Raw genomic sequence first — 18,595 nt, forward strand, 5'->3', positions numbered from 1 at the left:
CAGATTTTTCTTTGCTTTCACACAATCAGCACTGCATTCTTTTCACTCAAGTAGATTAGTGGTTTGGATAAACATTCCAAGCCCTCTTATTCTGCATAATATGCATTGTTGGCATTGCACTTAAGGATAAGAAAGTTCAATAAGGATTTGTAGGGATCCAACTGCAGAAAAAAAAATCTTTTCAATGAATAAATGATCCTTGCAAGAAGAAGGACAGAGTCAAAGCTTTTGCCAAAATGTTTTGGAGTTAGTTATTATGAGGTAGTAGCTGTGGCAATCAGGCAATCCAAGAGTGCTGTGGATACATGAGTTCATTGTTTCTATTTCTAAATAAATTATAAAGCACAGACATATTTGCATTGCAGGTGCTGTTTAAAGTTAGCAGGTAGAGTACGCTAAGGAAAGGACATCTGCAGACACAAACACCAAGACAAGGACTAAGGTGTTTATATATCAGGAGACATTTATTCTTAGGGTCAGCTGGAGCTGCCATAGGATATCAGTAAATACATTATCACCATTACAAAGAAAAATAAACATTTTTCCTGGTTTAAATGACCTCTGAATTCAAATGCAGTTAAATCAATTTTAAAGTAGACAGAAGCAGTGGCGGCTTGCACTTTATATGGAGGATGTGGTTAGTGCAGTTAGTGTAGCTGGGTTCAAAAAAGGTTTGGATAAGTTCTTGGAGGAGAAGTCCATTAATGGCTATTAATCAAGTTTACTTAGGGAATAGCCACTGCTATTAATTGCATCAGTAGCATGGGATCTTCTTAGTGTTTGGGTAATTGCCAGGTTCTTGTGGCCTGGATTGGCCACTGTTGGAAACAGGATGCTGGGCTTGATGCACCCTTGGTCTAACTCAGTATGGCAATGTCTTATGTTCTTAAATTTTCCAAATTTACATTTGAGTGTTTGGCGCTAATTCTGAAGAGGAACGCACATGGGTACTTTTGTTTTAAATCTGCTGCTCACTTGCACCTGCTTTTTCTGCAGGCTGAATTGGACTGGAAAAGTTTGTGCCTCTTCTGTGACCCTTCTCCAGATGGCCCGCGCAGCCCCAGAAGAGCAGTACAGCCGAGAGGCACGTGCAATAGCTGTGTTTGCATGGAATCACTGCTCCCAGGGTAGGTGCAGGGGGACAGCAGTGTTCAGGGACTGGTATTTATTTGTCCAGTGTTGCACTGCCATGTCTGGCTTCTTGGGGTTTGCTTTTTATTTCTAATTTATGGTCTGGGTTCTGTGTGTGTGTGTGTGACCGAGGTGACAAGTTCAGCTAAGAGGTAGTTTCTGTGTAAGGATCTATAGCTCTGTACAGCTGTTCCTGCCCTTTGCTCCACTGCAATCACTGTACAGGGGTTTTCAACAGGGCAAGAGGTAGAACGACTGAGTGTAGACTTTCCCCACTGTTCAGACTCAAGTGCTTAGCACTGGATACATAAAAAACTCAGAGCTGGAAATCTCTATGGAGTCACCTGGCCAGAATTACTGGGTTCTGTTCTGTTTGTTAACCTCCTTTACGTTTCACAGCTTTGTCATGTAAAGTGTGCATTGTGGATTGTGAACTTCCTGGTTAGGGGAAAACCTGTGAAACCGAGCAGATGTGTGAGCCTTGTTTCTTCTAAATTACTCTATTCTGTTAATAACTTGTTAACAATCTTTCCTTTTGCAGTTTGTCATGTAAGTTGTGGGCAGTCTCTTAGGGCAGTGGATTGGTTGAGCTGGTAGGAGAAAGCTGTTGTTTATAGTACTTTGAAATTCAAATAGAAACACATAGAAACATAGAAATGACGGCAGAAGAAGACCAAATGGTCCATCCAGTCTGCCCAGCAAGCTTTCACACTTTTTTTTTTCATACTTTTCTGTTACTCTTGTCCCTTTAAATAACTTTTTTGGTTCTATTTCCCTTCCACCCCCACCATCGTAGATAGCAGTGCTAGAGCTGCATCTAAGTGAAGTATCTGTCTAGCTAATTGGTTTGGGGTAGTACCTGCTGTAATAAGCTAGCTAATCCCACGCTTGTTTATCCAGCCTGTGAATTCAGTCTTTGTTGGTTGTTTGACTATAAATCTTCCTTTCATTCCCCCTGCCATTGAAGCAGTGGGCTGTGCTTGAAATGTATTCTAAGTGAAGTATCAGGCTTGATTTGGGGTAGTAACCGCCGTATCAAGCAAGCTACACCCATGCTTTTTGTTCTACCCAGACTATGTAATTCAGTCCTTGTTGGTAGATGTCTGAATATAAAACATCTTTTCTTCATCCCCCCTGCCATTTAAGCAGAGAGCTATGCTGGATATGCGTGAAGTATCAGTCTTTCTCCCCTGCCGTTGAAGCAGAGAGCTATGCTGGATATGCATTGAAAGTGAAGTATCTGGCATTTTTGGTTTGGGGTAGTAACCGCCGTAACAAGCAAGCTACTCCCCTGCTTTTATGTGGATGCAAGTCCTTTTTTCCACATTTCCTCTTGCCGTTGAAGCATAGAGCAATGTTGGAGTCGCATTAACCATGTGTATGTTTATTGAATAAAGATAATTCATCTCCAGGTAGTAGCCATCATTCCCGCAAGCCACCCCCATACCTCTTCTCTTCATTCACATCCTCTAGACTTTATTGATCCACAGTATTTATCCCATGCCCCTTTGAAATCCTTCACAGTTTTGGTCTTCACCACTTCCTCCGGAAGGGCATTCCAGGCATCCACCCCCCTCTCCGTGAAGAAATACTTCCTGACATTGGTTCTGAGTCTTCCTCTCTGGAGTTTTAAATCGTGACCCCTGGTTCTGCTGATTTTTTTGCAACGGAAAAGATTTGTCGTTGTCTTTGGATCATTAAAACCTTTCAAGTATCTGAAAGTCTGTATCATATCACCTCTGCTTCTCCTCTCCTCCAGGGTGTACATATTCAGATTCTTCACTCTCTCCTCATAAGTCATTTGATGAAGACCCTCCACCTTTCTGGTCGCCCTTCTCTGTACCACTTCCATCTTGTCTCTGTCTCTTTGGAGATACGGTCTCCAGAACTGAACACAGTACTCCAGGTGAGGCCTCACCAAGGACCTGTACAAGGGGATATTTTATTTTCTTACTGCCTTTCCTCCTTCCATCTTGAGGGGCTGAGCTTTAATTCTCCGCTGATCCCTCAATTGGATAAACTATTGGTTCTTTACCACTTAAACCGTTTTCCTGTCTAAGCCCACCTGCTAGCCAGCTACTTTTAGTTCCTTCCTACTTTAAGCCTCCTCAGCCTTCTTCACTTAATGCAAAAACCTCTTATTTGTTTTTGCTGTGTGTGTCTCTGTCTTGAATAGATTGTAAGCTCCAAGGAGTAGGGAGCATCCATCATGTGTCTCTGTACAGTGCTGTGTGCATCCGATACGTGCTATGCAAATGACGAATAATAACTTGCATAGGAAGGAACATAATGGGGTGAGATATAAAAAAGGAATGTTTGCTTAATTTTATAACACAGAATCACTACCAGGGGAAGCAACAGCTCTATAGTAAGCACCTGACTTCAGGCTCCAAGGCACAGCTGAGCCAGTCCTGGTTTCTCAAAGCCTGTTACAAAGAAATCTGTGCAAAAACTTGGAAACTGAAGTTGACAGGCCAGGGCTTATTTGGCTATTTAGGATCTGGAGTTCCAAGTGAAAACTAAAGGCAGAGTTGCCAGTTCCTGCACGGCGTTCAGACCAGTTCTTATTATTTATTTATTTTTTTAACTTGCATCTCAATGTATTCTGATATTTGTAGTCTTTTCTTGTACTATTTGAAATCAGTGGTGCAGGTACCAGAATGCATCAGGATAGGGTTTGTGAAAACCAGCACTGGCTCAATATGTCCCTCCGGAAATTGGATGACTTAGCAGCTATGAACATTCCTTCCATGTGCAACCATTAACCAGCCGCAAATAAATCTGATAATAGTAATCCTAAGTGATCCAGTTTGAATGACAGGCACTATTTATTTGTAGCTGCTATGTCAGTCTACTTGGATATAAGAAATTAAAGGTTAACAAATAAAAGTATATGAGGGAATACCATTTTTGGTGGACTAATGTAATACATTTCATGACCAACTTTCCGAATAATACTCCCTTCCTTGGGTTACAATAGAATCTATATAATGTTTCATCTTATATATTTTTTGTTTTTACTTGTTAATTTTTGAGGTTGATATTCAAAGGCCATTTAGAGGGATAGCTGAAAAGTTATCCGTCTAAATGGCTACCCAGCAATATTAAAACCGGGGCCATTCCTGGAGGCGGGCGGGGAGGCGTTTCCGGGTGGAGCAGAGTTAGCCGTATAAGTTATGCGACTAACTCTGGTCAGGCCGTGGGGCTGTGCTAAAGTTAGCCAGCTAGACATAACCGCTTAACTTTAAGATAGCCGGGGATTATTCGGCGGCGTGACTGCGATGCTGAGATTACCCTGCTAGTTAGCCGGATAGGTTTATGGGGCTCAAGGTGCACAGCGGCTGAAAATGGACCCCTTTATTCCCATGTACTAAATGATGACAGGCAAAGGTCAATTGCCCCATTCAGTCTTCCCAGAGGATGAAGTCAGGGACGGGATCAGTGCAGTATCACTTGCACCCCTGGCTCAAATGCCATGAAGAGGAAATCAGTAGCATCTCTGCTGGGCGATGGCTTAGGATTCCCTTCCGTTCTCTGTTCTGCAGCATCGCCAGCCCCCGCCGGTCCGAAGAGCAGACGCCGAGCCCGGGAAGTGAATCTAGGTCTCTCACATGCCAGTACAAGATTCACTCTTTAAAGATTAGTTATACACGTAAGAACTTATTTAAGGACTGTGAATCCAACGTTAAAGTACCAATAGTATGAACATATTTATTGCTAAATCAGTTGGCAAGTAAACTAAACGCATTTGTTCTGCACCTTCAAGGTTTCGTGAAATGATGGGTCCACTGTATTCTTTTTCACAGCTGTCTTCAGCTTACTCTGAGATTTGTCAGGAAGCAAGTAGCTCTTTACATATCTAGTAATGAGAAGAACACAGATCACAGCATGAGGAACAAAGAAAAAGGATGAACTTCCAGCTCTCGTTTTCTACTTCATTATACAGATCAAAACATGGCTAAGATCACTGTTACACAGTCCTGAGATTTCAGAGCTGGTAGGGGTTAAAGCACTTAAAACACTTAGGGAGAGATGTGGAGATCCGTAACAAATTCCCCTTCCTACCATCCATTGTGCGACTTTGAACGAGTCTTTTAACTTTCCTGTGCTCACACTTAAGACCATAAGCTCTTTAGGGAAGGGACATTGTGACTGTGTGAATGTTTTGCATGTAGCTCCTGCTTTAGAAATGTAATTTAATTTATTCATTCATATTCCGCCTTTCCAAAACCATAATTTCACTCAAGGCAGACAACAATAAGACCACACATAAAAATACAATTCTCTTCACTCCAGGAGTCCAAGATGGCATCTGCCTAGAAGGTCGTGAAAAAGGTGTGCTCCCGAAACTGACTGAATTTCTTCGGAAAAAATGCCCCACACTAAAAGGAAGTGGAGAGTCAGAGGGGAGCCCCCGATCCCAACGGCTCCCGCCCCCTCTCAGCTTACTATCGGGAACTTCTTTTCACCAAGTGGCACTAAAACTCCGGGAGTGATTCCAGGTGTCAGCGTGGGTGCGGAGCAAGCACTGATGCCGCAGGATATAAACATCTCACTGAGTCCTGGAAAACCCGTGATGCCTTTGCCATCGCGTCCTGCACATTGTCCACTCTTGGGCGGGGCCGACCGACTGGAGCAGTCAGATGCAGCTGACCCCATCGGGGGAAATCTGGAGAAAGAAAGTGCGAGACCTAAAGATAGAGGGAACACCGATGAGAATACCGGGCTCCCACTAACATCGACACCACGAGAGCAAAATGGCCGGACAGAGGTCTCAGAGATGAGGAAGGAACCCTGTCCGAAAGGAACAGTGAGTTTATTTGATAACTCGAGCGATTCATAGACACAGCCCATAACATTGGAAAGTATCTGGTCTACTCTAATGGACTTAAAATCAATTATTTTGAACTTAAATGCAACGGTTGTAGATACACAGAATCGTGTACTAAAGGTAGAACTGTTAATATCTCAACATGATGAGAAACTCTCAAATTTTGAAAATCGGGTTAGCCAAGTTGAGAAGATTCAGGCGGGATTGATTCAAGAAGAGCTTGCGAACTGCAGGAAAATTGAAGTCATGGAAAATCAAATGAGGTATAACAACTTAAGAATTCTCAATTTTCCTAGTGTGAAGCTCATATCCTCATGAACAATATAAGAAATACTTGATGGAGAACTTAATGTTAACTTTAGAAGAGATACCAACTATAGCAAAAATCTTTTTTGTGTCAATAGGGAAAAAAAAGAATGAGGGTAATCAAAAAAAATGAGTCACAACAGAATGAAATAAGTAATATTACTGCTTTTCTTGAACAAACTATGTCTGAGCAAGTTGTACATCATGGAATATTGTGTGAAAAATTTGTGTATGGAATAGATAGGGACAAAATACTTAAGTTGTCCCTTAAGAACAGAGATAAGTTGTATTTAGGTCAAAAAACTTGGACCAGATATAACAAGAGCTACACAGGTACGAAGGAGAAGTTTTCTCCAAATGAGGCAGGAAGTTAAAACTTTAGGGGCTCAGTTTATAATCTACTATCCGAGTAAATGTGTAGTAAAATATCAGAATGAGAGGTTTGTGTTTCTAGAACCAATTGAGTTACGTAAATTTATTGATTCCAGATTACCTTTCACTGTACCTTAGTCTGGGTGGTGTATGAAGTAGCGCCACTTCCATTCATAGGGGCAGATTTTAAGAGCCCTGTTCGCGTAAATCCGCCCGGATTTACGCGAGCAGGGCCTTGCGCGCCGGTGCGCCTATTTTACATAGGCCTACCAGCGCGCGCAGAGCCCCGGGACTCGCGTAAGTCCCGGGGTTTTTCGAGGGGGGCGTGTCGGGGGCGGGGCCGATCAGCGCAGCGTTTTCGGGGCAGGACGCGGCGTTTCGGGGATGGGCCCGGGGCGTGGTTTCGTGCCGGGGCGGTCCGGGGGCGTGGCCGCGCCCTCCGGAACCACCCCCAGGTCCCGTCTCGGCGCGCTAGAGGCCCGCTGGCGCGCGGGGATTTACTTCTCCCTCCGGGAGGCGTAAATCCCCCGACAAAGGTAAGGGGGGGTCTAGATAGGGCCAGAGGGGTGGGTTAGATAGAGGAAGGGAGGGGAAGGTGAGGGGAGGCAGGCTGCGCGGCAGGCTGCGCGGCTCGGTGCGTGCCGGCTACACGAAATCGGCAGCCTTGTGCGCGCCGATCCAGGATTTTAGCGGATACGCGCGGCTATGCGCGTATCTACTAAAATCCAGCGTACTTTTGTTTGCGCCTGATGCGCCAACAAAAGTACGCAAAGGCGCGCTTTTTGAAAATCTACCCCTAAACATTTTGTAACTTTGCTTGAATTTGCTCAATTGTTAAGTATCTTGGGTTCTCTTTTGCTTTATAACAGGGTTATTTCCTTAATATTAGGCTGAGATATAAAGGTTTAAAGGTTACCTATATAAATATATTTCCTTTTTGTGGTTATATAAATCAGCCATTAATTAATATTTGTTATTGTATAATGTATACTTGAACCTATTCAATGACAAGCGGTTATTGCTGTCTGTTTGTTTAAAACCTCATAAATAAAAAATAAAAAAAATACAATTCTTAAAACCACATCCAAATGCAATAGTAAATACAATTTATAAAACTCATATACAAAACTGCAATTAAAAAAATAGACTAAAATCGTATACAAAATACACCCGGACTCGCATGCCCCGTACTGCTTCCAGGGGCCGCCCCCATCAACAGAGAACTCCCAGACCCTAGCTGGCGTCCCAACAGACCCAGTCTATGGGATTTTGACTGGAGGCGAGGGAGCATGAGTCAGCAAGGTGTACCTCTGACACCTGATCCCCTAGTGGGGGACAGACTTCTCTGCTTCACCCATCATTAGTTGATCATCACCTCGGACCGATGGGTCCTCACTATTGTTTGTCAGGGGTATCGTCTAAATTTCAGAGAAATCCTCGAGGACTCTCACCCATGTCCATCGTGGGGTTCGTCTGCACAACAGGGCGTACTTCTCACAGAGCTCTCCACCCTCCTACTGGAGGGGCAGTGGAACCCATTCCCTGTCACCTGCAGGGTCAAGGATTCTATTCAAGCTATTTCCTGATACCAAGAGAACTGGAGGCTTCCGCACCATTTTCGATCTCAGGCTTTGAACAAATTCCTCCAAAGGGAGAAGTTCAAAATGATTTCTCTGGGAACTCTGATTCCCCTACTCAAAAAGGGGGACTGGTTCTATTCCCTCAACCTCAAGGATGACTACCCCACATCGCCATCTTCTCCAGAGACAAGAATTATCTTTATTTATTTATTTATGAACTTTTATATACCGGCATTCGTAGAACACATAACGCCAGTTTACATTGAACTGAAGAAAGGAAAATTACAATGAACGGGGGGGGGGGGGGGGGGGGGGGAGGCAAGAAAGGAAAGAGGGGGGAAAGGAGAAAGAACTAAAAGGTAGAAGAGAGGAAAGGTGAGAGGAGAGAAAGAACATAAACTGAGTACAACAGGAACTATATACATCTTATGCCTGAAATGGCTGAAAGCAACAATACCTACAGTGGCTGAAAGCAACAGTGCAAAATATAACGGAGTATAATACAAATATAATGGGTTGAAAAAGGGTTCTGGAGAGGGCTATAAGGGGGGTATGGGGGGGAGGAGCTACGGAGGGTACAAGAGGCACGAGAGGAAGGGGCAGGGAAAGGGTGGGTCAAGGTAACTGTCTATGTTTGGTTCGTATCTGGGTAGGCCTGCTTGAAGAGCCATGTCTTAATTCCTTTTTTAAAGTTGTGTAAGGATGGCTCTAGATGGAGAAAAGTGGGGAGGGAGTTCCAGAGGTAGGTGCCAGCGATAGAAAAGGCTCTATCTATGGTGGGGGAAAGATGCGCAATTTTGAGAGATGGGGTGTGTAGATTACCTGCAAGGGCAGTTCTGGTGGGGCGTCCTGTGGAGCGGAAGCGTGGCATTTCCTCGCTTTGTGGTGGGGAAGGCTCACTACCAGTACAGAGTGTTGCCATATGGTTTGGCCTCAGCCCCTCGCATCTTCCCCAAATGCCTAGCAGTGGTGGCAGCGCACCTCAGACACCGTGCGGTGCATGTCTTTCCTTACACAGACAACTGGCTGGTCAAGAACGATTCCCAAGCAGGAGCACTGGTCGATTTGACCCTGACAATGCGGGCGCTGCAGTCTCTGGGGTTCATTATCAACTACCCAAAATCCCACCTCTGTCCATCTCCCTAGCTGGACTTTATAGGAGCCAGGCTGGACATGGCTCAGGCAAAAGCGTTCTTGCCCCATGACTGGGCTCTTGCCCTATCCTCGCTGGCAACCTTGGTGTGCAACAGTCCGTGCATAAGTGCCCACCTACTGCTTTGCTTGTTGGGCCACATGGCAGCCACTGTTCATGTTACCCCATTAGCCCGTCTCAGCATGCGCAGAGCATAATGGATTTTGCTGTCTCAATGGCGCAGGCATCCCAGGACCTCGAGGCCCGTGTCTCCATCGCGCAAACTCTGAGGGTCTCTCTATCCTGGTGGGAGACTCTCTCCAATCTGGAGCAGGGGGATCCCCTTCCAGGCTGCCCCGGCTCAAGTACTGCTAACGACAGATGCCTCTCCCCAGAGCTGGGGAGCCCATGTGGACAACCTCCACACGCAGGGTCCATGGACCACTATGCCAGGTAAACGTCTTGGAGCTTCGGGCAATTCATTACGCGCTTTGGGCATTCCAAAACCGCTTGTCCCACAAAGAGGTCCTTATCCGAATGGACAATCAGGTTGCGATGTGGTACATCAACAAGTAAGGAGGCACGGGGTCCTTCCCCCTCTGCCAGGAGTCTGTGCAAATCTGGTCCTGGGCTCTGTTGCAAGGGATGTTTCTGCAAGCAATGTACCTGCCCGGGACGCTGAACCTGCTGGCAGACTGTTTAAGCCGCTCATTTCATCCGCGAGAGAGGTCACTAGACCCGAAAGTGGCAGCACAGATCTTCTGCCTGTGGGGAACTCCGGATGTGGACCATTTTGCCTCCCAGTTCAAGTGCAAGTTGAGCAATGTTTGCTCCCTATTCAGGTCAGACGATTATCCACCCTCCGATGCCTTCAGGCAAAGCATGCAGTGGGATTGAGGCATTTTTTGTTTCTTTTTCTTTTTATAGACTTGTACATAGGCGAGCCCTCCCTATCTCGTGTTCACCATTCTCTGTAACTTCCTATTAACTACAAAATATTTTTTCAAATGAAAAGTATATACTGTATTTCTATTTCCCCTTTATTATTATTTGTTTCATTACTATTTCCTATGGATTTTGACCAAATGTGGAGGCAGTGTAAAGGCTGAAGTGTGGGCAATTTATTTTGATTTTTTTAGTTTGAGCTGACATCAAAATTGGAGCCTGTTCAAATGCTTCTTTTGCCCATTGCCAGATGCTGGTGACATCAAGAGACTGAATCTATTGGGAATGGTATAATAAGGGTTATGCATATTGTAATAAAGTTGATAATATATTAAGCTTAAAAGGGGAATGGAGGTAGATGATCTAAAATGTTACATAATTGGATTTTACGTGATTTTACTGAGATATGCTCAAAACCTTGGAGTCTCATTATTTTAACACAGGATCTGATTAATTTCACTCAGCCTTCTTTGCAAATGTTTTTCAGCGGTAAACTTTTGTAAGTCCCAAATTTGAGTGAACTGAGCCTTTCAGTACTTACAGGTTATTCCTTGCTGCCCCCTAAATATAAATATTTTGCAAAGCATAAATTATTGCACACTGCTATGATGTATATAATATTTTTTTTTCATTTTTGTAAACTTACGGATTACATTTTTTCTTCCTTTCCTCCCCATAGGCCAGGTTCCTGCAAGCTGTGATACAGATTTCTAAGGCAGAGGTTTTGAAGTTGTACACGATTGCAAGTTGAATTTCTCCAGTCACATTGGCAGCTTCTGCGCATGTACTATTGACGCTGCTTATGCTGCCCTGAGAAGACAAGCAGGGGATAGACAAAGGAATAAATATTTCCTAGATGAATTAAAATGCCTTCTCATATAACAGACTACTAAAACCACCTGAAATTACTGAAACCTTATGCTTATTTTTTTCATTCTATCACATTTTATTTCTGTTTTTAAAATAAGCATTGGCCATATTTCAGTAAAATTTAAAAATTTCTAAATAATGTAGTTTAATGATAAGATGAAAAATTAATTTGTCATGTTGCTAAAAATCCCTCTGATCTCTGATTAGCTTGTAAACAAATAACCACCTAGCTTTCTCTCAGTTACAATTGTTGAGCATGGATTGTTAAACTCAGTGAGGGTAATTTTCAAAAGGATCTACACACTTGTAAATGCATTTTACACATGTAAGTGGGCTTTTGAAAATTGCTGCAATATATCCTATTGAATCATCAATATGTTTTGCATGTGTAAGTACACTTAATCACATAAATGGGATTTTGAAAATTGCCACAATAGTATGCTACATTTGCGCACGTAACTCCATTGAAAATTATCTCCATGCTGCCATATTGTCTGATGAAATCATAAGCAAATAGAAAACAAAAGGTTATGTCTCACATTCTTTCACATTCAGCTGCAATTTTAAGTGTCCAGAAAAGAATTTTGAACCAGTAAAGAAAGCAGATAAAGGATTGAGAAGTCATATAGCACACACACATATACTACAGAGACAATGCACAATGTTACCTTAAAAGAACTCACAAGCTTTTTTTTCTTAAAGTATATTTCTGATTACATTCCATACTCATTTGATCTGAAAAATGGCTATCACACTAAAATATATTATTTGTATACAATATATGCACATTTAATACCTTTAAAAACATTAAATTTGAACCTAAATACATTTACAGAAGCATTCAAATACCTCAAAGGTACTAATAATATACAAGAAGCAAATATGTTTCAATGGAAAAAAAAGTTCTACCAGAAGGAGTCACGATATGAAGCTCCAAAGGGACAGACCCAGGACTAAAATCAGGAAATATTTTTTCACAGAAATGGCAGGGGATACATGGAACGTCCTCCCGGAGTGGGTGGTGGAGGCTGAAACGGTAACAGACTTCAAAAAAGGCATGGAATAAGCACCTTAGTTGTAAAAAAAAGTGAAGTGACCGTAGAGGAATTATTTAGCGGCAGGCTGCAAGTATAATAAAAGCTAGAAGTATTAGAGGAACCGTGTTGGGTGGCTGTTTGGATTATTGGGAGGGAAGGGGCGCTGGATGTGAACTACCCGGGAGAGCGGAATACAATCGGAGGAAGGCGATGAAAACGATCGTGAATAAAGAATTATATCCTGCAGCCAACCAGGCCCTGTGGCTGACAGCTGGGCAATGCCAACAGGAACAACTGGGCAGACTGGACAGCCCACGTGCTGTATTTTTCTGCCATAATCTACTGTATTACTGTGATACCCAAAATGCCAGCTTCACAGTCTGCCACAAGACAGAAAAAGCTTCTTTTCTATCACAGGAAAATGGCTGTCCCTTTAAAATCTCATACCTAAATGAATCTCACTTTAATGGTGAAAATGATAATAAAGCTGCAGGTGAAGGGGAAAAAATCCAGAGGAAACCCAGTAAAAGATGTGGATCAATACTATTTACCCATCCTCTCGAATACTCTTCAATCTTTTTTTTCATGTTTTTTGCATTTATTTCCCGTGATGCGTTCATACAAATGTGATATGTTGCAGCTTTGGGCAGGTGTAACCAGAGCTAAAATGGGAAAGGTGAGGTTAAGATCCAGAGGAAGTGCTGGCAGCTTTTGTGGCTGGGCAGCAGTGGGGGCTGCGTGGTCTGACAAGCATATGGCCGAGGGCAAGGGGCAGAGTAGCCACAAGAGACCTTAGGGGGAACTTGCTAAGTGCAGCCCGGATTCAAGAAGGGAGCCCCTGGGCAATGAAGAAGGAAGCAGCTTCACTGGCCACATTGCAGGCAATCGTAGTCCCAGGGATGCTTGGGAGTGGATGGGGGAGGAGCTCCAGAGATCACAGAAATTCAGCAAGGCTCGGGCATAATGTTGGGAAAGTTATTTGGAACACAACTAAAGCCATTTATTCATTCCATGTTTCGTGTGTGCATAGCCCTGAAGGGGCAAATCTGACTAGGGAAGAGCGCTCCAGACCAGCATCATAGCAGCCAGAAAAAGAACTCGCAGGAATTTTATTTTTCTCATTTCTGAATAATGAAAAGGAGGAGCTCTGAACGTATGGACCAGTCCTGAAAAATGCACTGTGGATAATGGCAGATTCAGTTTGCAAGGGTTTCTGCTTCTCTGTTAATGTGATCATTCAGTCTTAACTTAAAACTGCTTGAAATTGCAATGAATGACCCTTTTGCAAAGCTTTATTTTCCTGAATGGTAGAACTGAATGTCTGTGAGTGTAAAATGGCGTCATTTCAGGTTATGATACCCTTGAGTCCCATGCACATGTATCAGTGATGAAAATATCTTTATAGTCATCCTCTAGTTTTCGATTGTGTCCCCAGTTTATCTCCAGTGTGTATGCACACCTGCATAACTCATCGTCTGTGCGTGTCAAACCTGTGAACCATTGTGAACTAGTGATTCTCACACGGGACCACAGTATATAAAACGCTCAAACAAATAAATACAATAAATAGATGAAAGTGAAAAGGGCTGAATCCCTTAATTTCCTTTTAGTTGCTAATGTAAAAATATACTTAAACTTCAGCTGATTTTCCAAACCTTTCCACCACTGTGATCATTAATGTGTGTTATCTCTGAGGGACACAGATAGATCCCCTTTGCAAGATTTATTTATTTATTTATTTATTTATTTATTTATTTAAGGTTTTTATATACCGGCAATCATGAGCACATATCTTGCTGGTTTACATGAAACGGGAGTGCATTAAATACATCAACTAGAACTGTGGTGATCGAAGGAGCAGTTACAAATAACAAGGGTAGCAGAACTTGGATAAGAAGGAAGAGATAGGAAAGAATAAAGATAAGGTATCTGAGTGTGTAATCTGCATCCGCATGTCTCTAGCATCATTAACTGTGCTCCATCCTCTGGAGATCAGTTTGGCGACAGGATGTGTTACTGTCCTTGTTCAGGTTCCCTTCATTATAATTGCATCACAGTGCACCACACTTGCAATAATACCTTGCTCAGGCCAATTACTTAAGAACAAAGACCTGAACCTGGAATTAAATACAGTATTAACGCTAACCTTTTAATCACAGTGAGGTAAATCATCGTTAAGCAAGCAACACAAATGCCCTTCCAACTGAGACTGCTCACAATCCAAGATATTAAAATTCAGACTCAGGAACTCATATGATAAAGCCAGACTGAGCAGGCACCCTGTAGCTAAGCACAAGGATGAACGATCCAAAATGCTTTAAAATCAAGGAAATAAACAATGGGCAGCTGTTTAAGCCCTATTAGCCTTTTACATGGGGAGGCCTATATTCGATGCTAGTTAGCCGGTTAAGTGGCGACTTATCGGTCTAATTGGTGCCTGCTGAATATCTGACTAAACTTAGTGGTTGCCACTTAGCCACATTAAGTACTTAATCAACTAACGGGCCGATACAGTAAAATCGCGGGAGAGTGGGCGAGTGCCCGCTCTCCTGTGCGCGCGATACAGTATTTTAATTTATTTAAATTAGGACCCGCGTCCCTAGCGCCTCTTTTTGGACCGGAGTGTTGGCTGTCAGCAGGTTTGACAGCCGACGCTCAATTTTGCCGGTGTCCTTTCTCAAGCCCGCTGACAGCCACAGGCTCGGAAACCGGACACCGGCAAAATTGAACGTTCGGTTTTCAACCCGCGAGCCGCAGGCCGATTTCAAAATTTTTTTTTTCCGTTTTTTTAACTTTCGGGACCTTCAACTTAATATCGCCATGATATTAAGTCGGAGGGTGCACAGAAAAGCAGTTTTTACTGCTTTTCTGTGCACTTCCCCAGCGCCGGCAGAAATTAACGCCTACCTTTCCAGGAAATCAGTAAAATCAAAAAGGTCTTCTCCAACTCACTATCTCTGTTGCCAAAGTTAATAGATGTAAATATAACTATTGAGCAGATAGCATCCGGGGAAAAGCCCAAGAGATCCACAAGGAATCTCTTAGGCATCTCTAGGGGTGAAACTATAGAGCATCTAGGGAAATTTAATATCCATGTTACATCTTTTGGCAAAATTACTCAAATTTTCCAAATGTCTTTGTAAATTTAAATTGTCTCTCATCATCATAGCATTATGTTCAATCGCTGTGGGGATCTTATTATCTAAAGAGACCAATTTTTCAGCTTGTTCTTGAATTTTCTGCGAGCGCTCATTTAACTGAACAGGCATGTTACCAGTGGAACACAGCATAGAGTCAATTCTAGTTGATACAGTAGTCTCTAACCTGGTAATGGCAGTCCATAAAACGTCCTGCGCTATCATGAGAGCAGAAAAACCCATCTCATCAGATTGGGATACCCCGTTCAGGGCTAATGGAGAGAAAGCCAATATTTTCACTTCCATTGTCCTGCAAACCCATCTGAGTCTGGTTCTGTACCCTTGAAGGAGGTGGTCCATCAGGATTGAGTGAGTTCATGACGTCTTGTTGAATGGAGCCTACAGCTCCTAGTTCAGCTGAACCTGGATATTTGGCTAATGAATTGGAAAGACTCAAGTGTTGGTTGGGATGAGATGGGGCAGAGGAAGATCTAGGTGAGTTAGGGCCTAATGCTGTCCTTCCTTTTCTTTCCCATCGAGTCTACCAAGCAAATTATGCTGGAGGTCAAGCTGCAATTCTCTGCAAAGGGGTAGGCTGGTGGCAGCATGCCACTGCACATCGCGTTAAGAAGGCGCCAGCTGATGACATCACTACAGCTACCCATGATTGAAGAAAATGGCGGCAGAGGACACACACAGTTGGCAATGTGCAGGGAGGCCCCCCCAGCACTCTCTCCCACCTCTGAAACTATATGCCGTATTAAGTAGGCACCGGCTGATGACGTCAGGGAGGGATCCCGTACAGCTACCTACGATGGAAGGAAACAGCGGCAGAGGACACACACAGTTGGTAATGTGCAGGAAGACCCCCCCCCAGCACTCTCTCCCACCTCTGAAACTATATGCCGTATTAAGTACTCCAACCTAAATCTCTCCAACCTAAATCTCTCCAACCTAAATCTAATACTAAACTCTTCAAAAAGCGAACTCCTCCTAATTTCCTCTGAAAACAGTAGCATCGACACAAATCCACCACCCAATTTACAAACTCCACAAGTAAGAAACCTGGGAGCTATCATTGATAACAGGCTAAACCTAAAATCATTCATAAATCAAACTACTGCTTCTATAAACTCCAAGTCTTAAAAAGAATAAGACCACTGTTTCACTTTCATGACTACAGATCTATTCTGCAATCAATAATCTTTGCTAAACTAGATTACTGCAACTCTTTACTATTAGGTCTTCCTTTATCTCACACTAAACCCCTTCAGATGGTTCAAAACACAGCTGCGAGAATATTAACAAACACACGGAGAAGAGACCACATATCACCAATTCTCAAAGACCTGCACTGGCTGCCAATTCACTACAGAATCATATATAAGTCCATAACCATTATTTACAAAGCCATACATCAACACTCTCAGCTCAACCTTCAAATTCCTCTCAAAAATTTACTTCCAACAGACCAATCAGAGAGTCCTACAGAGAATCCCTACAAGTACCACACTCCAAATCCATGAGGCACATAACCGCCAGAGACAGGGCTTTCTCCACTGCAGGACCAACACTGTGGAACTCCATCCCACCAGATTTGCGACAGGAACCCTGCCTGCCCACATTCAGGAAAAGACTCAAAACGTGGCTATTCATGAAAGCCTTTCCTGAACTAAACTGAACCTTAATCCGTCATTAACTAGTCGCTTAGACTTTGCCTTAACATGGTAATTAATTAACTCCACCTCATCAGGGCAATTCATTAATGCTACAAATGCATTGATAGGCATATATGTTCTCTCTATTAAAACCCCAGCTTCTTTTCTCTGTTCCAAGTTGTATTACTCCCTTGTTTTATTGTAACTGCAACACTTAGCTTTCACTTGTTTATTGGACGGTTTAATGTTTACTATTGGACGGTTTAATGTTTACTATTACCATTATTATTAGGATCAATGTTATTTATTACCTTTTTTGTTCCCTCTCCACTTGTTAATTGTAAACTGACATGATGCGATATTTATCGCGAATGCCGGTATAGAAAAACTTAAAATAAATAAATAAATAAATAAATAAGTAGGCGCCGGCTGATGACGTCAGGGAGGGATCCCGCACAGCTACCTACGATGGAAGGAAACAGCGGCAGAGGACACACACAGTTGGTAATCTCCCCCTGATTTTTTTTATTTTAAGTACACTGTTTTCTTGTTTGGAACACCAAACCTGGTATGGATGTGGTGTATTTTTTTTTCTGGTGACCTGGCCCTGACCTTCCCAGGAATATCAGAAACTGCAGTGAACATTACCTAAAGTATCACAGTGAAACGAGAGAGAACCCTGGGGAAATAAAACCCTCAGCTGATATGAATTCTGAATTAAAGCATCCATGTGGACAAGAAACTGAAGTGGAAAATAGACTTGCCTAGCAATTTTTAGCAGTTGAGCAGGGTCCCAGGGCAGCTATTGTCTTGTTTTGTTTTTTACCTTTCTCTTTTGCTTCATTTTTGTTTTTTTTATTTTAGCTAAACAAAATGAAATTAAATTTAAAAAAAAGAAAACACATTTTTTTCCAGTGCAAACCGCTAGGCGGAGTTTTAAACTTTCGCCATGCTTTTTGGCATGCAGTCACTGCCTTCATAATGTGTTAGTCATTTTTTATTGCTAGCGCCTAGCAAGAACACAGCACAAGAAAAATGTATTTGCAATTTCTCTGGTGCGCAGCTAAACAATTATCCCACCTACACAGACAAACAGGAGATATTAAACAGAATTTGGAGGCTCTGGACTCCACCAATATTTGTTGTTGGCTTTAATTCTGTCATGTCTTGTTTAATTACAAAAGAAATGCTGCAGACCTCAGAAAGACAGTATTTCTAGCCTATTCATTACTCCCATGCTGACGATGGGTTTTGTTTAGATTTTAACGTCAGTATGCGAGTATTAAACAGATATGAAATATTTCTCTGGGCTGTGCAACGGTGCTTTTGTAATTCATTTTTTTGATGGTCATGTTTTATTGCCAGCAATCACTTACAAGTCCTTCTGTATCTGCTTTATTTATTTAATGCCAGTTCTTGACATAGGAAGGACAATTTTCAAAGGGATTTAGCCGGGCAGCTAAGTAGTTACCTAGCTGGATTCCCAAGTGAATGTTGTCCCACTACACATGGATTTTCTCCACGCGTGTACTTATAGCCAGGTTAAAAAAATGTGTTCCCTGGGGTGGGGTTAGGCCAGGGAAGGAAACACCGACA

At 42.8% G+C, this 18,595-nt stretch overlaps 1 protein-coding gene across 3 annotated transcripts in view; it reads right to left on the reverse strand.

Moving 5' to 3' along the window:
* Positions 1 to 18,595, reverse strand: part of SYTL3 (synaptotagmin like 3) — a 174,487-nt gene that overhangs the window by 51,241 nt on the left and 104,651 nt on the right. For all 3 annotated transcript variants that reach the window (XM_029596641.1, XM_029596640.1, XM_029596639.1), the window contains 2 exons: positions 10,944 to 11,107; positions 4,891 to 4,990 (listed from right to left, as the gene is read on the reverse strand). In XM_029596641.1, coding sequence (XP_029452501.1) covers positions 4,891 to 4,990; positions 10,944 to 11,107 — 264 coding nt within the window. The remainder of the gene's footprint in view (positions 1 to 4,890; positions 4,991 to 10,943; positions 11,108 to 18,595) is intronic.

This window comes from Rhinatrema bivittatum, chromosome 3 (genome assembly GCF_901001135.1).
Source record: "Rhinatrema bivittatum chromosome 3, aRhiBiv1.1, whole genome shotgun sequence".
NCBI lineage: Eukaryota > Metazoa > Chordata > Amphibia > Gymnophiona > Rhinatrematidae > Rhinatrema > Rhinatrema bivittatum.